The sequence below is a fragment of the Nerophis lumbriciformis genome, linkage group LG22 (assembly GCF_033978685.3).
Source record: "Nerophis lumbriciformis linkage group LG22, RoL_Nlum_v2.1, whole genome shotgun sequence".
Classification (NCBI taxonomy): Eukaryota; Metazoa; Chordata; class Actinopteri; order Syngnathiformes; family Syngnathidae; genus Nerophis; species Nerophis lumbriciformis.
In genome coordinates this window covers 27,097,621-27,125,529 of record NC_084569.2, presented here as the reverse complement: position 1 = coordinate 27,125,529, position 27,909 = coordinate 27,097,621, and the positions used below count along the sequence as shown (strand labels likewise).

Genomic DNA, 27,909 nt, shown 5'->3' with positions numbered 1-27,909 from the left:
CAACACAGATATACAGACAACATTCACACTCACATCCACACACTAGGGCCAATTTAGTGTTGCCAATCAACTTATCCCCAGGTGCATGTCTTTGGAGGTGGGAGGAAGCCGGAGTACCCGGAGGGAACCTCCGCAGTCACGGGGAGGACATGCAAACTCCACACAGAAAGATCCCGAGCCCGGGATTGAACCCAAGACTACTCAGGACCTTCGTATTGTGAGGCAGTCTATACTAAACAAACAGAAAAATTCTGGAGCTAAAGTCAGAGAAATTTGTTATGCGCAAATTTTTTTGTTGACAACTTACTTAAAGGGGAACTGCACTTTTTTGGGGAATTTTACTGCTCACAATCATTGTGAGAGACAAAAGGACAAAAGATTTGGGTGTTTTTTGCATTCTAACATGTAAAAATAGGCCCGTTCTTGGTAGTTAGCAATGCAGCTAATGGGAGCAATCAATTCTACCTTTAAATCAGTGGTCCCCAACCACCGGTTGGTACCAGGCCGTACAAGAAATTACGGTAATATATATTTTTTAATTATTTTTTTTTTTTTGATTAAATCAACATAAAAAACACCATAATACAATATATACATTATATATCAATATAGATCAATACAGTCTGCAGGGATACAGTCCGTAAGCACACATGATTGTATTTCTTTATGAAAAAAAAAAAAAAAAAAGTTTATAATAATACCACCCCCCCCCCGGTCTGTGGGACAAGTTTTCAAGCGTTGACCGGTCCGCAGCTACAAAAAGGTTGGGGACCACTGCTTTAAATCACTTTAACAATGCATTCAAAAACCACCAACAATACTTCATTTACGTTCCGTAACCTGCATAATAACCAAGCTGTAACGACATGTGAGAGCAAACTTTTTCTAGCGTAATAACACATCGACATGCTTCAGTATTAGCCGTAAAAGCTAGCTACGGAAAGAGATAAGCTAGCTTCAACAACAACACAAAACACTTTTGAGTTTGTAATGCACAACACTGCAATAGGACACCAACCTGTACTGAGTGAAAAACATGAACAATCATATTACAGTATCTGTAAAGTACTATTTCATGTTTTGTTTGTATACAGCTAGTCAGACAGTGTAGTTGTAAAAACCCCGTTTCCATATGAGTTGGGAAATTGTGTTAGATGTAAATATAAACGGAATACAATGATTTGCAAATCCTTTTCAACCCATATTCAATTGAAAGCACTACAAAGACAAGATATTTGATGTTCAAACTCATAAACTTTATTTTTTTTTTGTAAATAATAATTAACTTAGAATTTCATGGCTGCAACACGTGCCAAAGTAGTTACATAGCATTTCCTTTTAACAACACTCAGTAAACGTTTGGGAACTGAGGAGACACATTTTTTAAGCTTCTCAGGTGGAATTCTTTCCCATTCTTGCTTGATGTACAGCTTAAGTTGTTCAACAGTTCGGGGGTCTCCGTTGTGGTATTTTAGGCTTCATAATGCGCCACACATTTTCAATGGGAGACAGGCCTGGACTACAGGCAGGCCAGTCTAGTACCCGCACTCTTTTACTATGAAGCCACGTTGATGAAGCCACCTGGCTTGGCATTGTCTTGCTGAAATAAGCAGGGGCGCCCATGGTAACGTTGCTTGGATGGCAACATATGTTGCTCTAAAACCTGTATGTACCTTTCAGCATTAATGGCGCCTTCACAGATGTGTAAGTTACCCGTGTCTTGGGCACTAATACACCCCCATACCATCACAGATGCTGGCTTTTCAACGTTGCGCCTATAACAATCCGGATGGTTCTTTTCCTCTTTGGTCCGGAGGACACGACGTCCACAGTTTCCAAAAACAATTTCAAATGTGGACTCGTCAGACCACAGAACACTTTTCCACTTTGTATCAGTCCATCTTAGATGAGCTCAGGCCCAGCGAAGCAGACGGCGTTTCTGGGTGTTGTTGATAAACGGTTTTCGCCTTGCATAGGAGAGTTTTAACTTGCACTTACAGATGTAGTGACCAACTGTAGTTACTGACAGTGGGTTTCTGAAGTATTCCTGAGCCCATGTGGTGATATCCTTTACACACTGATGTCGCTTGTTGATGCAGTACAGCCTGAGGGATCGAAGGTCACGGGCTTAGCTGCTTACGTGCAGTGATTTCTCCAGATTCTCTGAACCCTTTGATGATATTACAGACCGTAGATGGTGAAATCCCTAAATTCCTTGCAATAGCTGGTTGAGAAAGGTTTTTCTTAAACTGTTCAACAATTTGCTCACGCATTTGTTGATAAAGTGGTGACGCTCACCCCATCCTTGTTTGTGAATGACTGAGCATTTCATGGAATCTACTTGTATACCCAATCATGGTACCCCTCTGTTCCCAATTTGCCGGTTCACCTGTGGGATGTTCCAAATAAGTGTTTGATGAGCATTCCTAAACTTTATCAGTATTTATTGCCACCTTTCCCAACTTCTTTGTCACGTGTTGCTGGCATCAAATTCTAAAGTTAATGATTATTTGCAAAAAAAAAAAAAGTTTATCAGTTTGAACATCAAATATGTTGTCTTTGTAGCATATTCAACTGAATATGGGTTGAAAATGATTTGCAAATCATTGTATTCCGTTTATATTTACATCTAACACAATTTCCCAACTCATATGGAAACAGGGTTTGTAATAACAACAGGTGTGACGTGTTGCGTGTATCATGATCCATACAAAGTGTGATTCACTCAATGGACAGCTGTGCATTTGGTCCATCTGGCCGGGGACGTTTTTTCCCCATTTATTAGGGTAAGTACTTATGTCGAAATAGCTTGGCTTCAAATTCCATATTTATAGTACCAAAGTCACTTTCACTTCAGTCTCTCACTCTTTCTTTGTGCTCGCTTCTAGAAGCAGTAGTTCATCCTCAGTATATTTAGCTTCAAAAAGGTAAGGTTGTGAATCCTCATTTGTTCAAAATTAGTCCTTGTCTTGTTACCAAATCTGCCATGATTAGAAGACACGCTCACGTTTGTTTCCGGAAGTAGGACACACATTTGTTGCCAGAAGTCAGAAGTGTTTTGTTATAAAAACGGAAATCAATGTGCGGAAGAAGTCAGTCCCAGGATTTATTAAAGTGACCAAAATGCAGTAAAAAATTGTCAATAGTCCATATTGTTATGGATGTCTGTTCCTACATTATATAATATGTACACTTGCAGTGTATACATTGATGGAGGGTTTTGTGGTTGTTTTAGAGGGCTTTGAAGGCTTTAACAGTGACTCTCATTCTCTTTAATATCCTTTTTTTTTTTTTTTTAAAACACATGTCCTTGTCTCTCATGATTGTGAACAATAGGCAAAACTCAGGAAAAAAAAGTGCAGTTCCCCTATAGAATCACTTATTAATTTGGTCAATTTTACCACAACATAACTTTATGTAATAGTATTTATATCAGTCCCTTCTTGTGCAGTGTATATTTGGTTAGTATTTATTTTTGTAGTCAGTCTGTTAAATAAATAATCTTTGTGATTAACACATGGTTTCATATCATTTGACAAGGTTGTAGACTGTAAGTAGGTTACATATAATTATTTGATATTATTAAAATCAAGAGTAAGATTACTAATTCAGTGTTAATATTTGAGTGGGCCCCAGTCCCCTCTGTCATGGAAATGTCAAAAAGGTTAAAAACACCTGCTTTAAAATATATAATAAATTTGTACTTTTTGTTAAAACTCTTGCTGCAACCAAAGCCAAAACAAGATAATGTTTCTTCAAGAGAAAAGATGTCGTTAAACGTTCTCACCGGTACTCTCTCTCCTGAAGGATCTCCACCGGGTCCAGCCCTCTGGGTTTTTGAATAGGTGTTATGCGGTTCTGTTTCTGGTGAAGCATCATGGGTGGAGGCTGTGCGGGCTGGCCTGGAGACTGTGTCTGAGGGGGCATTACTGGGGAGGCGGCGGGTGGCACAGAGGGGGGAGCGGGAGAGGGTCTGCCCGTGGGCTGAGGTGGAATCAGCTTCTGAGGAGGATTGGACGGTGCAGCAGCGTTTACCATTGGTCCTGCAAGAGAGAGCAGAGCAGAATTGTTAGTGTGATTTGTTAAATTAATTTATTCTTACAAAATCTTGTGTGTGTGTGTGTGTGTGTGTGTGTGTGTGTGTGTGTGTGTGTGTGTTGGTGTTAACGCACGTTTTGGTTCTTTTTACGCATTGAAATCAGAAAGGACGCGAATTTCCGGAAGTCCTGGACGCGGATTGTTTTTTTTGGTTTTTTTTAAACCGCCTGGTTTGCTTGTTTTTGTAATCGATTATCGCTTTCCGCCGGTGTATTGTTTTGTTTATATTTGCCAGGCCGAATTATTAGTAATTAATTATTGATCGACTTCAAGTAATGCACTTTCCGGTACAATTTCTTACATTTTGATTCGCCGAAAGTTTTATCGATCACAAATACTGCATTTCCGGTATTAGGACTCCCGCGTGTTATTGTTTTCGTCATGGCGAGCAATAAACCCAAGAAGTAAAGCTTCAATGAAAAGTGGCTTCACGAGCCACTTTTCAGCAAATGGCTCACTTATGACGATGGAAAGATGTATTGCACGCCATGTAAACGAGCTAAGAAAAAGAACACCTTTACAACCGGGTGCACTGATTTTCAAATATCCAGCCTTACCAGGCACCAAGAATCATGTTACACCTTTCCTTATTGACCGTGGTCGAGGAGCGCAGAGGAGACGTTCCCTCCAGGGCCAATATATTGTCGGAGGTAACACCCTCCACTTTACCCGGCAGTGGGTCCCTACAGTTCCGCTTTTTGGTCGGAATGACGAGGCTGTCGATTTGTTACAACTCTATTTATATTTTCCACAAAGCCAAACGGACATCCACCATGCTATTAACACTCCTGAACATGCTAGCGCTCCCTCTCCTAACTTGCCCACTCACTTACACACGTCACTCAACCCACATACTGCCATTCTTAAAGGGGAACACACAGCTTACGGCCATCACGTAGCCAGAGATGAAATGCTAGAGGCATTGAGTGCCACTGTATTAAATTACATTGAAGCTACCTTGCAAAATTCTAAGTTTGTTGGCATTATTTGCCATGAAAGTGTAGATGTGGCTGTTTTTAAAAGACTGATGATCTACATACAGGTGAGAATAATCAATTACATTTGTCATATGGATGTTTTTACACTTTTATAGTGAATAAATACACCTACAATTTATTAAATGAAAATATAGAAAAAAAATACAGGCAGCGGTAAAGTTTAGATCCATGAAGAAAAGAAGAAAGTGAACAAATGTTTATAACTGAATAAATTTACATATGCATAAAAATGTGTTTTCTTTTGTATTATTTTTTTTATGATTTAAGTAACGTTTATGACAACCTTTTTCCAAAACACAATATAGAATGCGAGATATAACAGGATAATGCATACATTTATCATTTAATTTCAAAACGATAACAAAAAGTGGGACCCCAAAAATTTACTGTGGGACCCCATTTTTATGAGTTGATGGGGGTATGTATGCGCGTGTGTGTCTGGGTATCCGTACAAATTTTATTATCGCACTATACCTTCAGGCCACGATTTCGGGGGTCCATTGGTCGGCTGACCTTGCATCCCTGGGGGCACTCCAGCAGGTCCAGGAGGTGGCATATTGGGACCAACCATGCCTAAAAGTATAGGTGAACTACATTTTTAAAACAACTAATACATAAACTAAAATAACTAAAAACAAAATGGGGAGATTAGACCAGCTTGGCTTAAAATGTTTCAACATCTTGTTTGTGGTTTGCTATGACTGTAACCACAGATAAAAACTGCATGTCAATGGTGTAAAAATGTGTAAAAGCTAGGGGTGTAACAGTATACAAAAATTTTGGTTCGGTACATACCTCGGTTTAGAGGTCACAGTTCGGTTCATTTTCGGTACAGTAAGAAAAACAACAAAATATAAATTTTTTGGATTATTTATAGAGATGTCCGATAATATCGGCATGCCGATATTATCGGCCGATAAATGCGTTAAAATGTAGTATCGGAAATTATCGGTATCGTTTTTTTATTATCTGTATTTTTATTTTTTTATTAAATCAACATAAAAAACACAATATACACTTACAATTAGTGCACCAACCCAAAAAAACCTTCCTCCCCCATTTACACTAATTCACACAAAAGGGTTGTTTCTTTCTGTTATTAATATTCTGGTTCCTACATTATATATCAATATATATCAATACAGTCTGCAAGGGATACAATCCGTAAGCACACATGATTGTGCGTGCTGCTGGTCCACTAATAGTACTAACCTTTAACAGTTAATTTGACTCATTTTCATTAATTACTAGTTTCTATGTAACTGTTTTTATATTGTTTTACTTTCTTTTTTATTCAAGAAAATGTTTTTAATTTATTTATCTCATTTTTTTTTTTTTACCATTTACCTTATCTTCACCATACCTGGTTGTCCAAATTAGGCATAATAATGTGTTAATTCCACGACTGTATATATTGGTTGATATCGGTATCGGTATCGGTAATTAAAGAGTTGGACAATATCAAAATATCGGCAAAAAGCCATTACCGGACATCCCTAGTTATTTATTTACCAAATTTGTAAACAATGGCATAACATACATATACACACAGGGTCCATTGCCAGGGTTAATGTGGTCAACATATATAAAATAAAAACTAAATAAGATAAGGCTCAGAATAGTTTAACAAAACTTTTCTACATATAAAGTGCTTTGTTTGATTAATATTGAGACTTTTATTAGTAGATTGCACAGTACAGTACATATTCCGTACAATTGACCACTAAATGGTAACACCCCAATAAGTTTTTCAACTTGTTTAAATCGGGGTCCACGTTAATCAACATTAAACTGCCTCAAGTTGTTGGTCAGGTTAAATAAAATGACAACACAGCGATGTTCACTTGGGGGTGGTGACGCTTCAAATGGGTTAGCATGTTTGACGTGTTGGCAGAAGCATGCCTTACCGCTGCTGAACAATGTCGGCAAACCTCCGTCCTCCATTGTTGTATCGCACCGCGCAGCCAAATTGTTCCCAAACGGTAGATCTTAACGAGGCAGGAGGGTCTTCCAGCTCTGGCTTTTACATGTTGTCCAAGTTCGGTCGTTGCTAGCATGCCATGTGTTGTGCCTTAGTGTGCATTGTTTACACAACGTGCGGTACGCTACTTAATATGTCCATGTGGAAACTCGTTCGGTACACCTTCGAACCGAACCGGAACCCCCGTACCAAAACGGTTCGATACAAATGCACGTACCGTTACACCCCTAGTAAAAGCTTTTTTTTTCATTCATACATTGGAGCATATACAAAAAAATAAGACGCATAAAATTATTCTAGTCTTAAATCGCTCACCATGAGGTCTGCCGTAGTTAGCCTGGCCTGGCCCCGCCCCTGGTCCGCCTGCAGGACCTGCAGAAGGGGGCATGTTGGGCATAGGTGGTTGCTGCATACCGGGCATGGGTCTCTTGCCTTGCACGGCCATTTGCAAATGGTCCGGTATGGGCTGACTCCGTGCGAGGATCTTGTAGGCCATAATCTGAGCCCTGAGTTGGTGCAACTGATTCTGGTTGAAAGGGGTGGGTCCGGCTGAACCACCCGGTCCACCTACAGCGCCACCTGGTCCACTAGGACCCGGAGGACCCCCACGGTTAGGCTGTCCCATTCCCTGATTTGGTTCGCCGCTGCCATCCATTGGTCCCGCAGTTGGGCCAGATGGACCTCCAGGCATCATGGGGCCAGACGGAGGACCATTGGCTGGGACTGGGCTTGGTGCGTGCTCGGAGCCTGCCAGTGGAGAAGGGTAGCCTGGGAGGACAGAAGATATAAAAGGGTTTTCAGTACATTCAGGAGTTAAATGATAGGACAAAGTGTATTGTTCTGACACGCTGATTGTTAGAAACGGGAATCGAAAACCGATTAGTGTGTCAATTCCTTGGAGTCACTTGATATTTTTTCAAACGATTCCCTTAATGATTCCAGTGGGTGGGAATGACGCTGTTACACAAAGTGCGTAGTGATGTCAGACAGCAACATGGCGGCTAGGCCGCGGAAAAACTCCAAAGTTTGGCTACATTTTACAAGAAAAGTTTGCAACAGCGCTATTTGTAATAATTGCAAGGTTGCCATTTCATCAAAAGGAGGACATACGAGCAATATGCTGAAAGATTTGAACAAAGTATGCAGTAACTATAAATTACTGTTGCCTTTTTGAATACAACAGGTACTGACACCGGCCATCACGTTAGGACCATTATTTGTTCAATTGAAATTAATGCCTTCTCATTTAGAAGAGTCAACGAGAGACAGATTCTGACTGGCTCCGAGGCGGTCGGTACTGCTGCTAGACGAATGTCACAGAGCAGCGACTAAGTTACCCATTTGCCATAGAGCTCCTGATTTTTGGTAGGTGAATGTTCAATTGTAGTCAGAGAAAGTTGCATGTTTTTCTCCCAACAGACTTCCACAATCATTCCCATTGCACAGGTGAAAATGTAAATATCGTGTTAAAGTCCATTCATGTCAGCAATTCAACTTCAAATTCGAAACTGATATGCGATATTAACTCATTATATGCAAAGTGAGATATGTCTAGCCTTTGTTATAATTTTTAAGATCATGGCTTACAGTTTTTGAAACCCCACATTTTCTGAGATTTTCAAATTAAGGTTTTTATAAACTGTAAGGCACAATCATCAAAAATTATGTCAAAAGAAGGCTTGAATAATCTTGAGTTGCATGCTATAAGCCTGTCATATATTAGTTTCACCGTATGAATCTAAAAAAACATTTGCACAATATTCAATTTTTTTGAGTATTTTTGTAATTTCCACGTTTTATTTTGTTAAATTCTAAAGGCGAGTATTCATTTCTTATATTTATTTTCACAAAAAAAAATTCCGATGCTACGTACACAGTATGTGCTTCTTAAAACCTCACTGTGGGCTTTGTAAGGTCATGTTACCTCAAATTGATTGATTGCAGATCCACCTTTTTTTACTCTTTTTCTTTCCAAATAAATATCCGTAAGAGAACCGATCCCTATCGATTGTCCTCAGGCGTCTGCTAGTGCTGATAAATTTTAACCAAAATGAAACACTGGACAGATAGGTAAAGGTGAGAGAGAGCCAACCTATGTGATATCTTGAACAACAGGCTTTCAGCTCTGTGTACGGTACATATTTTTGTCTGTTTGCAAACGTTTTAAAGTGCTGGCAGATTATTATTATTTTTTGCTACAGTCAAAAGGAACAGAAGTTGGCATTACATTACTCAAACGAAGGACTGCCATTACAATTTTTTACAAAAATATTTGTGAAAATAATTATAAAACAATATCTGCTGCATAAACGTTTCCTGTCGGCTCTCAGACTTTCAAGCGTTTACCATGCTTTTATTTATTTGTGGCGGGCTACACATTCGCCCTCGCCTTTTCCACATTATAATAGGACTTGCCATGAGGGCTGGGCGATAAAACAATATCAGAATCAGAAATACTTTAATAATCCCCGAGGGGAAATTAACATTTTCAGCACAATCCCATTCAAGAGCGGACAAACATTACAGGGAGACAGAACAGGATCCCCAACGGGTCTGCCAACTTCCGGCGCCCCTTACGAAAATGGTGAGAAACAGGTAACAGGGGTGAGAAACAAAAAATTGGGTGCGGAATTAGAGTTGTGCAAGATAGCCCATATAAGATATAAATTATATAAATTTGGCCGACGATAAGAGTTTTTCATTATCGTTAAAATGCATGTTGATGACACTTTCCAATTGTGTCTGCAAATTTGACAGCGACAAGCAAACGATTCTGGCTAGCAGATAAATTTCCTCCACGGTGCAAAGCCACTTACTTCTAAATAAACAATTCTCGCCTTTACGGCAGCAAATACACTGATATATATAAATAATATATATATATATATATATATATATACATAAAATAAATAAATATATATAAATATATATAAATAAATAGATTACTGTACAGATAAATATATTGCACTTTTTCACATGCGTCCACATTTATGGATGTATGTTATATTGTATTTTTTATTCCAGCGAGTTAATCCATTTTGGGGGGAGTTGAGGAAATTATGCAATATGTCACTGCGTATGTCCGCGGCTATATTAGGAGCCTTTGTAACCTGTTTGGAAATGCTTCTATTATCATTTATATACCAAAATAATGTATCGTGATATATATCGTTATCTCAAGAGGCTGCAGTGGCAAAACTGGGAGAAACTGGAAAGGAGACAACCTAGCCCTTGCAGCCGCAACACCTCCCGCCAGCCACACACACACTGGCTGTGTCCAAAACTGGGGTCTGTAGCTTTAGCAGTGCACATTTGTGGGAGGCTGAAGTCTATGCACAGCGCAAGGGCTCTCCAAATTCAACTCCTTAAGCTGCAATCAAATGCGTTCCTCATGACTTTTTAATAAATAGCTACACGATTATTGTGTGCAGACAGGAAAACGTTTTTGAGATGTCTCTTTCAGCTGTCGTACCTTCCTGGTGTGACGTGTCTTCAACAGCTCTGACCAAGTGTCAGCTGAGACTGTCAGCAGGAAAGAGACATCTCTTACTCAGAAAAACTTTTGTCTGCACACAAGACTCTTAAATTAAAATGCAGATTCAGACCGTCCCTACCGTTTTGTAAATATCCATAACCCACTTTCAATGTTCATTTATTTTGCATGCTTTTGGAAGCCATAGTCCTCCCATTGCCTCCTGTACATGTGGGCACGGAAATTTTGAAGAGGCAGGACCTCCTATGTAAGTGACAATTTTCCATCCCGTACACACGGGCGCAGGCAATTGAATGTGTTTGCGTTTTTAGCTTAGATGGCTAACGACACTTCTAACTTGTTTATTTTCACAATTGTTGTACCTTGCGCCGGTCAAAGCTGTGTCAGCCTGCCCTAGAGATCAATTTGTGTGATCAGAAACGCTTTAAATGAGTCCAAACTCACGCAGTATAGCTCTGGTAATTTCACTTTGAGGATTATATTGGCTAAGGGGGTTTTGTACCGCAGCAAGTCTTTAATTGTGAGGAGACCGGACTTTTTGGAACAAATATGCCAGAACGGACCTTTTTTGCAGCAAAGGAGAAGGCAACATAAGGACAAAACCCGATGAAGGATCACCTCACACTGCTAGTTTGCCCCAACGCTAGCTAGCGGTGACTGTAAGGTGATACCAGAGTGTTCAAAATATAATAAATATTCGAGTCAAGGTAAGAATGATTGCCCTTTTTTTTTGTTGCAACATGGTTGTTAATGTTTTGGAGAACACCAAAGGCAAGGGACAAGAGTGTGTACGCAGCTTGCTGTTGCATCTTCTATTTTTCTTTTTTTTACTGAAAAAGGGACTTTTGTCGCAGCTAGAACCAATTTGTTTACATTGTTTCTTTTGGGGAACCAGGGTTTGTCCTACATGCAATCGATTGTGGCATTCAGAGCCAATCCTTTTCCCGAAGTTACAGATCTGATTTGCCGACTTCCCTTATCCGCCTTGTACCAACATGCCAGAGTGCGTTCACCTACCAGACTTGCTGGAGACTGCAGTGGCCATGACTCCAAGACTGCAAGGGAAGCCCAGCTTCCCCGAAATATAACAAATAGTGGTCAAATATGTACTTTTGTGTATTCGTTCAACTTTTGTTCAGAATCAGCTACCGGTACTTTCACTAAAGCTGACGCGACTCATTTCTTCTCGTTCATTTGGAGCATAGAGTAGGTTGTTCATGAATCGAGGTTTCATTGTACATTATGAAACTAATGTGGTTGTTTGTAGTAAATTTAATTGGATTGTTTTTCAAACATTTCTTATCTAAAAGTTTTTTTTTTTTAAAAGACATGTTATGTTGCATGTTCAAATGATCAATGCAGAGTGTCTGTCTGAGGGGTGGTTCAAAGGCAGCCGAAACCAGAGAGACATAACACACTTTTGGTGTTCTTGTGATGTATTATTACCCTGGGAATGTTGGTCCATGGGACTTGGAGGGGGTCCCATACCACTGTGGCCTCCCGGTCTCATGGCCATGCCTTTCATTTGGTTGTAGCGAGGGTCGTCTGGCATTCCCTTCTCGTGCATGGCGTCCATTGGCTGAATGGAAAGGGTTGCAATCATGCAAAAAAATACAAATTAGATATAACATTCAAACTTATAAGCAGGCCAATATACATGGCCATGAAAAATCTAATGCAGTGCTGTACGGTGCGACAAATTTGATCGCAAATGTGACTAAAAATAGGCCGTGCGACTTAAAAAAAATTCACAGATGTGCGAAAAGGGATTTCAACCCTTTTATTGCATTTTGCTCCTAAAAGAAAATCCATCCAAATTTGATAAAACAAGAATACAGTTTTGTCAATCTGTATAGCATGTTTGAAATAAATTAAAACCATAACCATTGAAGAATTGGACTGTGATTGACACAGAAGTGTTGCGAGCACCCCCCACCTCCTGCGCTAAGCACATAGAGGGGCGCGGCTGCTCCACTGAGCTCACACAAAAATGAAACTAGATCTTAGTTGGAGGAACTGGTTGGTAAAAGACTGGTCGTTAATTTTTTACCACCACTTGACACAAACTGTAACTACGAGGGTCGGAAGGAATATTGAACAAATCAATGATAGAAGTGACAAACTTGTCATCCAAACAATACCGCATTTGTTGACAAGAACATACACCTGTGGAAGCACATTCAATCTATTTATTAAGCAGAGGTAAAAGTAAGAGCTGCCGTCAGAGTCGACAAATTGTTAAACTGACAAAAACAGCTGAAAGTCAGACTTGCTGACATCACACGTTACTAGGCAACAGGCACCGCCTTTTAAAAAGGTACACACACACTGCTGGGATACTGTATATACCGTACATCCATCCATTTGAAACTTATCTCAACTGCATTATGCCGGATATTTGAAGTTTATTTTTGAAGTAACACAATTACTTTCCCTAGTCACTAATAACATTGTTAAAGAGTAATTCCGCTAGTAATTCAATTACTAATTTTCAGAACACAGCCTGCCACACAGCTTCATGAAGCAGTTGGCAGGTTGGTGTTCATCTTTGTGTGTATGTCTCATTCAAACACCATTGTTAAAGGTCAATTATTTTCATGTTGCTGCTGATGTTTAGACATGTTTTTTAAACAGCACTTTATTTCACATTTTATTTTTATTAGCTGAATAATTGAGCATAGCAAAATCTTTTTGAAAGAAGATTGGAGATATTTGACTTATCTTACGGTATATCATTTTAAAGTTTTTTTCTTTTTTTCTTATCTTATGTTGGAATCATATTATGCAAAACCTACTTTTCTTACTTGTTGGTGCCTGTTTTTGTGTATTTGGGATCCCCATCAGTCCCAAAAATTTTAAAATCAAGGCATAATGGAGCTATTTAGTTACGTCAACGAATATTTCCATTTATGGGCCGAACTATATCGGGATATGAGTTTAGGTCCATATTGCCCAGCCCTGTGCTAGCACAGTTTAGGGATGTTCTCTGTGTTTGAGTGTTACAGTATGATGGCATTGTGTTTATATGTATGAGGGCACATGTGTACCTTGTTTTAGTGTTAATAATGAAATTGTGATTTTTTTTTTAGACATTTCATATTGCTACAAAAAACTTCTGTGCAACAAAAAAAAATGTATTATTTTATTTTTCATTTAGTAGCACCGGTGCTACAAGTGGAAAAAGCTAAGCGTACAGCACTGTAATGTCTTAATTTGTCAGCTCATTGGTACAAGAAATGGTGACTAGAGAGACCAACTGAACATTTAAAAAGATGAGAAATACAAAATGATGAATGTACTTTGTGCATCTGGTGCATGTTGTCCTGAGGATATCCTGAGGGTCCCTGTGGAGGGTGCGGGTGCCCGGATCCAGGAGGTCCGGGACTGGGCCCCATCATACTATGGGCAGAGCCAGGAGAGGGACCTGGACTTGGGCCCATCATGCCACCAGGAGATAGCCCTGGGCCTGGGGAGGGACCTGGCCGAGGTGTCCCTCCCATTGGGGGGTCAGGAGTGGACATCTCTCAGGAGAGAGTAGGACCTCCGCGTGGCAGAAATAAGGATCCCTAGGAAGAGGGATTACAAAAAAACACAATTCAATTTAGTTTTTGGTGAATATCAAGTCAATTTACATGTCCTTAATTAGGGTTTTACGATTAATCGTCATTGAATCGGCAACCAAGTTTTGATTTGTACAACTACATAACTGCAAAAGGCCCAGTTTTTTTTCTCTGGCATTTGAGTTACAGACATGTTGGCCAATCAGAATGGTTGAGTCTCACGTTGTCTCCTGGCCAATCAAAATGGAGTTTGTACCCACATAGTAAGAAGTTAGGGCAAACATTTTTTATCACGATTAATTTTTTCATATCATCCGATCTCGATTAATATCACAATTGTTTTTTATTAAAGCGGATTGTCCCATGCAGGATTATAGCGAGTACCTTTGCATCCTTACTGTTTACTACTGCAGTGTCTTGAAACAAACATTTCCACCATGTTTGATGGAGGTAAAACATGCTAACAACTGTCATTTTGTTCATATATATATAATAGTGTTTACTAGGAGGTGCAACAGTACAGGTAACACACGCTACGGTTCGTACCTGGTTTTAGGGTCACGGTTTTGCTTCTCTTTCGATACGTTTTGTGAGGGTAATGAGAACAACTTGTTTTAATCATAAACTTATTTTTTGCTTGTTTATCACAAACATTCTGCAGTAAACAAAGTATAATTGGTGTAGTGAATAATCTAAGACTTTTCTTATTTCATTTTGGCTTCAAACCGGATGGGCAATGTGAGCCCATCAACACAAACGAACAAGCGAGAATGGCATGATGGCAACAACGACTGACCTCGTTTTTCCAAATGGGGAAAAAAATGCACTTCTAAGATGTTCAACATTTATGTAACATTTTTGCTTACAGAGGTGAATACATTTTTTTTTGTTTGTTTATTTATTTAGGATAACTAAAGGTTATTTTTTTCCTTTTAAATGGTTGCTTGCATTTTGAACATACATTATATTTACATTAGTGCTTAACGGTCACAAAATAATGCTGACAATACCATTGGCAAAATTTGTGGGACAGAGATATTGTCGAGCAAGATCTGAACAATAACACTATTTAATTTGTATTGGTTATTTCTTCAGTTTTGAGCATTTATATGTATAAAATGTAAAAATCGCAATGGCCATTTTGGAGAGAAAAATGTCAATTAAGTTTTATTTTACCCTTAATAGTAAGAAACTAAACCAATAAAAAACACAAGGGCAGCAAATCTTTTAAGTAATAAAATAAAATAGCCAGGAAACTATCTTAAATCAATAAGGAACAATGAAAATGCTGTTAATACATGTGACAACATAAACACCACTTGAGCAGCTATTGATAAATTAACTCGTCAACGTTACCTTCAAACCAGTAAATATGTCATATCAAATATTTATCAAATCATAAACCTATTTGTTTCTGGATGTGACACTGTTGATACAAAAAGTAATTAATAACAATTTTAATTTTCGTACAACTCAATAACAAAGTAAGTATGTGTGTATTGGCAAACATTTACACACATTTAAAACAGTATTGTAAAATGTGTGATCTTTAAAAGTATTTAACAAATCAATAATAATCTTCAACCATTTAAATTTGGAGTCATTTCAGGAACAACACAATCTTCCGGCCTATTGTTCACTTCTAAGAGTCAGGCATACTACATTTATATAGTTATTGTTACTTACTGGATAAAAAAGGGCTCTAAAAGTGCGTTAATATCAGTCAAAGTAGACATAATATTGAATCTAAATCAATGTTTTTATGAATTATTGACCTATCCAAGGCTCCGATTACTTCACATTAATTATTCCACTTTGAAAAATATTTTTTGTGGAAGATTTTGCATATTTTGTGTGTTTGCCTTAAAAAAACAGTTTTCCTTGACAGAAAGGGCAGAAAACAAACAAAAAAACATTAAAGAAAAAAAAACTACTTAGAATTGACGGACAGCTCTGAAGTTGATGTAGACTCTAGAGATTTAAACGTTAAATAAATAATGTATGTATGCCCTGGCACACCATTATCATCATTTCATGACTGACGCAAAACACTTTATACTGAAATAAATACACCAACAACTTATTAAAAAATGAGAATATAGAAAAAAATTACCGGCAGTGGTAAAGTTTAGATCCATGAAGCACAGAAGAAAGTGAATGAATGTTTCTAACTTAATACATTTACATATGCTTACAAATTTGTTTACTTTTCTATAAAAATTTTTTATGAATTAACGTTTATGACAACCTTTTTGCAAAACACAATATAGAATGTGAGATATAACAGGATAATGCATTTTTTTCAAAACGGTTACAAAAAAGTGGGACCCCAAAAATATGCCGTTTTTATGACTTGATGGGGTCCCTGGGACCCCATTTTGAACGTTCCTAGCACCAACACTGAGTAAAGAATCCATATTAGAACATAAATCATACATTTGTATGTGAGTCAGTCAAACATCGATTGGCATAGTGATTTTTGGGACCCGCCGAGTGCCTGACCGTTCGTTTTGTGACTCACATGTCGAGTCCGAGCAGCGATGTTTACTTCAATTTTCTCTCTCTTCCAATCTTTCATTCTCTCTTTCATTCATTTAATCTATTGAAAATACACTAACTGTGCAACCTTTTCTTCCTGTTTCTTTGTTTAGCAAGCCATCCAATGATACTCATTTTTATGATGACATTTTGAACAAAAAGCTGTCATCTAAAATCTTGAGCCTCATTGAATTTGTATTAAAGAGGTTGACCATAAACAAGTGCTTTTTCACAGGTTTTAAAATTTAGCACGGGCAAACGATACTTATATCCCTGGAAACGTATTTATATGACCTGTCTGGTAATAGTGGTGTTGTGTAAATCAATTCATATTTACAAACAAATACGTACAGAACCTGCTCAGTGGCCCTGTGGTTAGAGTGTCCGCCCTGAGACTGGGAGGTTGTGAGTTCAAACCCTGGCCGAGTCATTCCAAAGACTATAAAAATGGGACCCATTACCTCCCTGCTTGGCACTCAGCATCAAGGGTTGGAATTGGGGGTTAAATCCCCAAAAAAATTATTCCTGAGCACGGCCACCGCTGCTGCTCACTGCTCTCCTCACCTCCCAGGGGGTGAACAATGGGATGGGTCAAATGCAGAGGGTAATTTCACCACACCTAATGTGTGTGTGACTATCAGTGGTACTTTAACTTTTAACAATACAGGACATTTAAAACAGTATTGTAAAATGTGTGATTTTTAAAAGTATTTCAGAAATCAATAACAATTTTCAACCATTTAAATTTGGAGTCATTTCAGGAACAACCCAATCGTCTGACCTATAGTTCACTTCTAAGAGTCAGGCATACAACATTTATATAGCTATTGTTACTTACTGGATAAAAAAGGGCTCTAAAAGTGCGTTAATATCAGTCAAAGTAGATAATTGTCATATTTAACATATATCTGCGGCTTATAGTCCAGTAGCAATAGTAATGTTAGCCGGGCCTAGCATGTTTTATTGTTAACGTTACCACAGAAGTGTTGGTCAAAAGCAACATATCCCACATCAAATGATTAAACTATAGGAAGATTTATCAACAAATACGTGTCTTTTCGAACGAAAACACAAGTTAAAAATGTTAGCAGGCGAGGTAAAAGAAGAGAATAAGTTGTTACTTGATTAGCATGCTAGCGGGTTAGCCAACCTAGCCTAGCCGGCCATGCTCTTTTAGGCCAAATCGGTGCGAAAAAGAAAGAGCCGTTTGTTGGAAAAAGTTACAGCATCCCCGGCCGCTTGTGTTGACGGGCCCAGTGCGCTCCGCTCACAACATTTCCTCAAATACATTTCATTCATTGCTCACACAGTCGCGCCGCCGCCGGTAACTGATGACGGTTGACTGTCCTCCACACAAACACAAACACATCGAAACAGCACAACCGCGCTCGCCAACACGCCGAACACACGCCGGTTGTCTTCGTGGATCAGGACCGTAATGTTGGACTTACACGAGTGCTAAAGAGCGGCGTTTGGAAGCTCGCCGGTGGCAAAAGTCTCCGGGTTTTTCTCCCTGGCAGAAAACAAAGAGCGAGCCTGTCGTGTTTTGTCCCCGCGCCCCCTCCCCTCTTCTCACTCAACAGCGCCCCCTTTGGCCACTGCCTCGCACTGCACTTTGTGCCATGGTATTTAATACAATAAATCGATACTTGAACATGGTCAATATCTGTGTTTTTTTTTAGCCGTAATTTGTTTATCATGATTATAAAATCCCCTTTCAGCAAGCGGCTCATACCGAAAAAAATAAGCCTGCCACTTTATTATTAGTTTTTCCTCTTCATAAAGAGTACATACCTTTAACTTTTTAATTTTATTTTTTTATTTTAGAATGTTTTTTTCCATTAAATTTGATCATAAAGGCATGCCAAATGTCAATTAAATTCTTCATATATTCTTTTAACTTACAGGGGTCATATTTTGTTTTTCCCCCTACATTTTTAAAACTTTGTTGTGGTCTACATCGGGTTTCTTAACCTTTTTGACTTCGAAGCCCAACTTTTCCACTACTGAGGGGCCCGGGGCACCCCTCAATTATCCATCCATCCATCCATTTTCGTCCGCTTATCCGAGGTCGGGTCGCGGGTGCAGCAGCCTAAGCAGGGAAGCCCAGACTTCCCTCTCCCCAGCCACTTCGTTCAGCTCCTCCCGGGGGATTTCGAGGCCTTCCCAGGCCAGCCGGCAGAGATAGTCTTCCCAACGTGTCCTGGGTCTTCCCCATGGCCTACTACCGGTCGGACGTGCCCGAAACACCTACCTAGGGAGGCGTTCGGGTGGCATCCTGAGCAGATGCCCGGACCACCTCATCTGGCTTCTCTCAATGTGGAGGAGCAGCGGCTTTACTTTGAGCTCCTCCCGGATGACAGAGCTTCTCACCCTATCTCTAAGGGAGAGCCCTTCCACCCGGCAGAGGAAACTAATTTCGGCCGCTTGTACCCGGGGTCTTGTCCTTTCGGTCATGACCCAAAGCTCATGACCATAGGTGAGGATGGGAACGTAGATTGACCGGTAAATTGAGAGCTTTGCCTTCCGGCTCAGCTCCTTCTTCACCACAACGGATCGATACAGCGTCCGCATTACTGAAGACGCCGCACCGATCCGCCTGTCGATCTCACGATCCACTCTTCCCTCACTCGTGAACAAGACTCCGAGGTACTTGAACTCCTCCACTTCGGGCAAGATCTCCTCCCCACCCGGAGATGGCACTCCACCCTTTTCCGGGCGAGAACCATGGACTCGGACGTGGAGGTGCTGATTCCCATCCCAGTCGCTTCACACTCGGCTGCGAACCGATCCAGTGAGAGCTGAAGATCTTGGCCAGTTGAAGCCATCAGGACCACATCATCTGCAAATAGCAGAGACCTAATCCTGCAGCCAGCAAACCAGATACCCTCAACGCCCTGACTGCGCCTATAGAAATTCTGTCCATAAAAGTTATGAACATAATCGGTGACAAAGGGCAGCCTTGGCGGAGTCCAACCCTCACTGGAAACGGGTCCGACTTACTGCCGGCAATGCGGACCAAGCTCTGACACTGATTATACAGGGAGCGGACCGCCACAATCAGACAGTCCGATACCCCATACTCTCTGAGCACTCCCCACAGGACTTCCCGGGGTACACGGTCGAATGCCTTCTCCAAGTCCACAAAGCACATGTAGACTGGTTGGGCAAACTCCCATGCACCCCCAAGGACCCTGTAATGTAAAATGTAAGAAAAAACAAAACAAAAAAAACAAAACATGCATTTTGATAGTATTAACTAATAAAAAACAAACTTTTTATTAGGACTATAAAGTTTTGTCATTGTATATATATATATATATATATATATATATATACAGACTCATCGCCACCCGAGATGAGCCCGATGAGGGTAGTGTCGTCCGCAAACTTGAGCAGCTTCACCGACTGGTGACTGGAGGTGTAGCAGTTTGTATACAGGGAGAAGAGCCAGGGGGAAAGTACACAGCCCTGAGGAGTACCAGTGTTCGTGGTTCGACTGTCCGAGACAATCTCCCCAGCCGCACGTGCTGTCTTCGGTCCGTCAGGAAGTCATTGATCCAGCTGCAGAGGGAGTTGGGCACGCTGAGCTGGTAGAGCTTGTCTCGTAGCAGTCCAGGGAGGATGGTGTTGAAGGTAGAGCTGAAGTCCACAAATAGGATCCTGGCGTAGGTTCCTGGGGTGTCCAGATGCTCCAGGATGAAGTGGAGGGCCAGGTTCACTGCATCATCCCCATACCTGTTGGCTCTGTAGGCGAACTGCAGTGGGGGGAGCAGAGCTTTGATGAGCTGAAGGCCATTTGTGACGACAGTAATGTGTGTTGAGGGCCTGAGCGAGAGTCCGGTCATTCAGGGCCTGGGGGGCTTTGGGCTTATAGTTCGTAAGGGCCCTTAGTCCTCTCCACACGACTGCAGAGTCATTGGAGCTGAACTGTTCCTGTAGACGGTTAGAGTACACAGATTTAGCTTTCTCCACTTCCATGTTGAAGTGGTACTTCGCTTCTCTGTAGGTACCCTGGTCACCGCTCCTCCACGCAGTCTCCTTCTTCTTCCGCAGCTGTCGGAGCTTGGGTGTGAACCAGGGCTTGTCGTTGTTATAACAAGCCCTGGTGCGCGTTGGAATGTTGCGCGCCTCATTGAACTGTATGTATGAGGTCACAGTGTCCGTATACTCGTCCAGATTGTCCGTTGCCGCTCCAATTGCCCCCCAGTCTGTGGTCTCCAAACATGCGCGCAGCTCCCCCACAGCCTCAGCTGTGTACTTCTTAATGGTCTTCATAACAGGTTTAGCCAGTTTCAGTCTCTGTCTGTATGAAGGGATTAAGTGCACCATCACGTGATCTGATAGTCCGAGAGCAGCACGCGGGACTGCATGGAATGCCTTGCTTATTGTGGTGTAACAGTGATCCAAAGTGTTCTCCTCTCTGGTCGGGCATTTAATAAACTGCCTATACTTGGGTAATTCCTGGCTCAAATTTCCATTGTTAAAGTCACCAAGCACGATAACAAGAGAGTCCAGAAAAGACCGTTCCACATGTAAGATCTGGTCTGCAAGCGTGCGCTGAGCGTCATGCACGTCTGCGCTGGGTGGCATGTAGGCAGCCACCAGTATGATTGAAACAATCTCACGCGGTGAGTAAAAGGGCTTACAGTGAATGAAAATATATTCCAGAGCAGAAGAGCAGTGTTGGGATATCACCGTCACGTCTGTACACCAGTTGCTGTTGATGAAGAAACAGACTCCACCGCTTCTTGTTTTGCCGGAGAGCCCCGCGTCTCGGTCCGCGTGGAGAAGATGAAAGCCCTCCAGTTGAACCGAGCTGTCCGGGAAACTCGCGCTCAGCCACGTCTCAGTGAAGCACAAAACACAAGAAGAGGAAGATTCCTTGTTTCTTCTCATCAGCAACGCTAGTTCTTCCATCTTGTCGGGAAGTGAGCGGACGTTGGAGAGAAAGATGCCAGGTAAAGGCGTGCGTAACCCTCGTCTGCGGAGACGGACGAGGGCTCCCGCTCTCTTTCCTCTTCAGTGCAGTTTCCCTCTTTTGATCAAAACATTTTGATCAGTTACTTACACCAAAAAGTAATGCGTTACTGTGAAAAGTAACTAGTTACTTATTTTTTCTTCAAGCTCCCATTATTGTCCACTTAGCCTTCATTTCAGTGCTGTTATTGCACTGGAGAATAATACAATCTGTTGATCAACTTGACATGCATTTGCATCACCGAACTCTGCTAAGCAATGTGGTCTACATACAACACAGAAAGACAAAGATATGTTTCAAAGGGCCAATTTATTTCAGGCCAGAACAAATTGACACAATTATTGTAAATAGCTGCAACATAACATACATAAGTAACAAACAACATAATAACAACATGTCACAACATAGCTGTAAACCTGGCTTCAACCAAGGAATGCACACATGACATACACAAAGCCTAATCAGGCATTTTTTTCCTCTCAAGGAATTCTGAAATAAAATCATGTCTTCAGGAGATCAACACTGTACTGAAGCCCAGAACACTCTACGCATTTCCCCAGTTTTAGTTTAGAGATAAGGAAAGATTGGCCTGGCCCACTAGCATCCCTCTTTATGTTTGGGAACTTTATAGTCAATACATTTAGAGTTATGTGATAATCAAACACTCTAGAAGTCTAGAATGAAAGAGCAACAGTATATAAGATAATTGACAGAGTGTGTGTACCTTCAGTGCTGAATGATGAGCAGAGGCAGAGTTTGGAGTGTTTTCTTTAGCTCGCTTTCCATGTTTATGTCCTCACTGTCCAGGTACATGAAAATGTTTTCCATGCCATTTGCTGTTTGACGCCGGTATCATGCTAATTAGCTGCCTGAAAGCAGGTGACTCCACTGTAGAAATAGCCTGCATGTCTTCTAGCACATAAGCTGCAATGGCTCTATCAACGTTGTCCTGGCTAGCAGTGCCGCCGTTAAAATCTTTAGGTGGAGGTGGAGGTGAAGTGGCATCGTAGTCGGTGTCTCTCTTTACTAGCTTCGTCGAAGCATGTTGCTTTTGTAGGTGTTTTAGCAGAGTTGATTTGCTGTTTTGGGCAGTAGATGGGATCTTTGATCCGAGACACAACTTACATTTAACTAAAACGTTCTTCTCTTTGTGCTCGACAAAAGAAAAGTAGTGAGAATATCTCCATGTTAAGAAACTCGACTGAAACACAGACACGCCCCCCCCCCTCACCCAGACACACACAGAGTGCGACTCTTCTCTTCTCCCCGTTGTGACACAAGAAGATTCAGAAGGACGACACTGCAACTCTCTAATAAAACACACTCATTTCTTCTGTTTCTTCTGATACTACATAAAAAATAACGTAAAATAACGCACTAACGCATCATGTAGTAACGGTAACTGAGTTACTGAATATAAAAAATAACGTGTTAGACTACTAGTTACCGCCGAAAATAACGCCGTTATTTACTTTGTAACGCGTTTGTCCCAACACTGGCTGGCGTCCTGGTGCAGTCTCAACAACCTGGAGCTGAACGCCCAGAAAACAGTGGAGATGATCTTGGACTTCAGGAAAGTCAAAGCCCCACCATCCCCCTTCACCCTGATTGACTTTACCACCCCCGTCTCCATTGTGGACTCCATCCGTTTCTTGGGCACCACCATCACCCAGGACCTCAAGTGGGAGCCAACCATCAGCTGCCTCTTCAAGAAGGCCCAGCAGAGGATGTACTTCCTGCGGCAGCTGAAGAAACTGAAGGTGCCGACCGAGATGCTGGTGCAGTTCTACTCAGCCATCATCAAGTCCATCCTCACCTCCTCCATCACCGTGTGGTTCCTCGGCGCCACAGTCCGGGACAAACATCGACTGCAGCGCATGGTACGTACTGCTGAGAAGGTGATTGGCTGCAAACTCCCATCCCTCCAGGACCTGTTCTCCTCCAGGACCAGGAGGCGTGTGGGTCGGATCACAGCTGACTCTTCTCACCCTGGACACAAACTATTCTCCGCTCTCCCCTCAGGCAGGAGACTACGGTCCATCCAGACCCACACCTCCCGCCACCTGAACTGTTTTTTCCCCTTGGCCATCAGACACATGAACAATAACAAGATCTGATAGCTCAGTTACAGCTCATGTTATTCTATTCTGTGTTATATGTGTTTTATGTTGCATGAATGCACCAAGTAAAATTCCTAGTTTGTGAACCTGTTCTCAAACAATGGCAATAAAAACTCTTCTGATTCTGATATACACAGACATATATACAATATACTGTATGTATAAACATATATCAATATACATTATATATATATATATATATATACATATGTATGTATTTATTATATATGTATATATTTAATATAAATATATACATATATACACATACATTCATACACATATGAATATTTACACACATATATACATGTATATATGCATGCATTAATATACATTATAAACAGAAATACACATATATGCATATATGTGTATATACGTGTAAATATACACATGTATATATATATATACACACGCATATACATATATATGTATGTATATATGCATATGTATATATGCATATGCATATATATTAAAAAATATATATATATATATACACACACAAAAATGCAGCATACTCCTTATTAGGTAGATTTAGATACATGACAAGAATGTAGGCCTATTATAAAACAGGCTAACATTAATATGATTGGTTTGATCTATTTTGGTTTCAATATTTATGTTGTTGAACTGAGAGTTGTTCCCAATATTTTGTTAACTCTCATTTCCAACCTTCATTGCAACACGACCAGTAATGTTGTTTGATATACAAACGTATAAAAAACCAGGCATGTGCCAAATCGATCGGCCACTGCTCAGTATCGGCCCATGTTTGTGAAAAAGTATGTGATGGCCATTGCTGATGAATGTCTTTTTTCATGTCGATCACATACGGCCTCTAGCTGACACTATCTACAAACCCCGTTTCCATATGAGTTGGGAAATTGTGTTAGATGTAAATATAAACGGAATACAATGATTTGCAAATCCTTTTCAACCCATATTCAATTGAATGTACTACAAAGACAAGATATTGGATGTTCAAACTCATAAACTTTATTTTTTTTGCAAATAATAATTAACTTAGAATTTCAGGCTGCAACACGTGCCAAAGTAGTTGGGAAAGGGCATGTTCACCACTGTGTTACATGGCTTTTCCTTTAAACAACACTCAGTAAACGTTTGGGAACTGAGGAGACACATTTTTTAAGCTTCTCAGGTGAAATTCTTTCCCATTCTTGCTTGATGTACAGCTTAAGTTGTTCAACAGTTCGGAGGTCTCCGTTGTGGTATTTTAGGCTTCATAATGCGCCACACATTTTCAATGGGAGACAGGTCTGGACTACAGGCAGGCCAGTCTAGTACCCGCACTCTTTTACTATGAAGCCACGTTGATGTAACACGTGGCTTGGCATTGTCTTGTTGAAATAAGCAGGGGCGTCCATGGTAACGTTGCTTGGATGGCAACATATGTTGCTCCAAAACCTGTATGTATCTTTCAGCATTAATGGCGCCTTCACAGATGTGTAAGTTACCCATGTCTTGGGCACTAATACACCCCCATACCATCACAGATGCTGGCTTTTAAACTTTGCGCCTATAACAATCCGGATGGTTCTTTTCCTCTTTGGTCTGGAGGACACGACGTCCACAGTTCCCAAAAACAATTTGAAATGTAGACTCGTCAGACCACAGAATACTTTTCCACTTTGTATCAGTCCATCTTAGATGAGCTCAGGCCCAGCGAAGCCGACGGCGTTTCTAGATGTTGTTGATAAACGGTTTTCACCTTGCATAGGAGAAATTTAACTTGCACTTACAGATGTAGCGACCAACTGTAGTTACTGACAGTGGGTTTCTGAAGTGTTCCTGAGCCCATGTGGTGATATCCTTTACACACCGATGTCGCTTGTTGATGCAGTACAGCCTGAGGGATCGAAAGTCACGTGCAGTGATTTCTCCAGATTCTCTGAACCCTTTGATGATATTACGGACCGTAGATGGTGAAATCCCTAAATTCCTTGCAATAGCTGGTGGAAAAAGGTTTTTCTTAAACTGTTCAACAATTTGCTCACGCATTGGTTGACAAAGTGGTGACCCTCGCCCCATCCTTGTTTGTGAATGACTGAGCATTTCATGAAATCTACTTTTATACCCAATCATGGCACTCACCTGTTCCCAATTTGCCTGTTCACCTGTGGGATGTTCCAAATAAGTGTTTGATGAGCATTCCTCAACTTTATCAGTATTTATTGCCACCTTTCCCAACTTCTTTGTCACGTGTTGCTGGCATCAAATTCTAAAGTTAATAACTATTTGCAAAAAAAAAAAAAAGTTTATCAGTTTGAACATCAAATATGTTGTCTTTGTAGTATATTCAACTGAATATGGGTTGAAAAGGATTTGCAAATCATTGTATTCCGTTTATATTTACATCTAACACAATTTCCCAACTCATATGGAAACGGGGTTTGTATATCAATTACCCTGGCTGACAAGGGGCTAGCAGCTAATTATGCGTCTCCCATCCCATAAGCTCGTAATAATCACCTACATTACGGCAAATAAAATTCATTTCTTGATTTCTTACGTAACATTATCACTGGAGAACAATGCTAAACATGTTACACACCTAGAGCAAGCCAGGAGCAATCATGCTAATAGCTACAGTACGAAAGGGTTTTATATGGCCCAGTTCATCACGGTTTACCTGACACATGAAGCATGACAAATTGAGAGGTGCACTATCCACTTCAGCCGCCAGATGGCGGTTGAGTGTTGAATGGGTTTTGTGGCAATTGCAACTTTGACCCCTGCTTCAGTTGCTATGTCTGGTGGCGCTTTCCATCATTTTCAGCAGACTGCATTGCAAAATGTTCAAACCCCCTCTTCCTCTCACACGAGATCCACCCAGAAATGGGGTCATTTGAGTGCCTTTGCTTTAAACAACTCTGATTAAAGTTAGTAAAGTTTAAAAACAGCAAAAAGTAAGCAGCTATTAACAGGAAATTATCAAAACAGGAGTCTAGAGCGAAGATAACGTAACAACTGTTGGTGTGGCCAGAAATACACGTTAGAGGAGGGTGACTCCATCCATAAATTGGTGGTGTCGATACCTATGGTGGTGTCAGTAATATAATCAATATTGGAGTGATTAGGTTGATATTTTTCCCAAAAACGTTTTTTTGTTCATGTTTACAAATGTAGAATAATTCCCTGCACACAGAAAGACTAGGAGGGCAAAACCAGAGGATTTAAAAGATAGTAGTTTTGACCTTTGTTTAGTTCTTGTGTACTGTTGACTTTGTTCTGCTCTAACATTTGTATATAATAGAAGAGAATAAGTTGAAATATGGTGTTGATATTATTACACTCACCATTGACGTATGCAGCATACCTCATAAAAACAATGAAACTTTTTTAGGACACACAGCAATTTTTTCCCAGTATTGAAAAAAGCAGACCATCAATATGCTGCTTTGTTGGCCCCATTCCTTATGAAAAATAATACAGCACGACATTGACATGGTTTTAAAGTGTATATTTTCAAACATTTGAATAAAACACAATCACAATGCAGAGGTCACAGAGAGTTGGTGTTTTTTTTTCCCCTGAGTCCCCGGAACGTTGCTGGTGACTTAAAAAGCATGTCACATGCTCGTTAGAAGCACTTTTTTCATCCAATCAGAGACAAGTCACATGTCCTCAAGCAGCAAAAGGCTGCATGTGTCACACTTTCAGACTGTATGGATCGATTCTCCATTATTGCTTTAGTGTGTTAAATACAGTAACCAGTTATAGAGATTATATATATATATATATATATATATATATATATATATATATATGTATATATGTATGTACGGAATACATATAAATATATACATGCATACATATATATGTATGTATATACATACATATGTCTATATTTATATATACATATTTTTCTGTACATATATACATACCGTACATATGTATGTATATACATATATCTATATTTATATATACATATAAATATGTACATACACATGTATATATACATATAAATATGTACATATGTATGCATGCATATATATATATATATACATATATCTATTTACATATACATGTAAATATGTACATATATACATCCATCCATATTATATATATATATATATATATATATATATATATATATATATATATATATATATATATATATATATA

General features: G+C 40.1%; 1 protein-coding gene across 3 annotated transcripts in view; it reads right to left on the bottom strand.

Annotated features, from left to right (window-relative positions):
* smarca4a (SWI/SNF related BAF chromatin remodeling complex subunit ATPase 4a) overlaps positions 1-18,263 on the bottom strand; it is a 58,376-nt gene extending 40,113 nt beyond the window's left edge. The window contains exons 1-7 of one of the 3 annotated variants that reach the window (XM_061973530.2): positions 18,120-18,263; positions 13,870-14,136; positions 12,017-12,149; positions 7,510-7,845; positions 7,393-7,449; positions 5,571-5,669; positions 3,788-4,043 (exon numbers count right to left, since the gene is read on the bottom strand). In XM_061973530.2, the coding sequence (XP_061829514.1) occupies positions 3,788-4,043; positions 5,571-5,669; positions 7,393-7,449; positions 7,510-7,845; positions 12,017-12,149; positions 13,870-14,091 (1,103 nt within the window). In that variant the 5' untranslated portion in view covers positions 14,092-14,136; positions 18,120-18,263. The other 2 variants (XM_061973528.2, XM_061973529.2) reach the window with 2 other exon arrangements.
* Between the last annotated feature and the right edge of the window lie 9,646 nt (positions 18,264-27,909).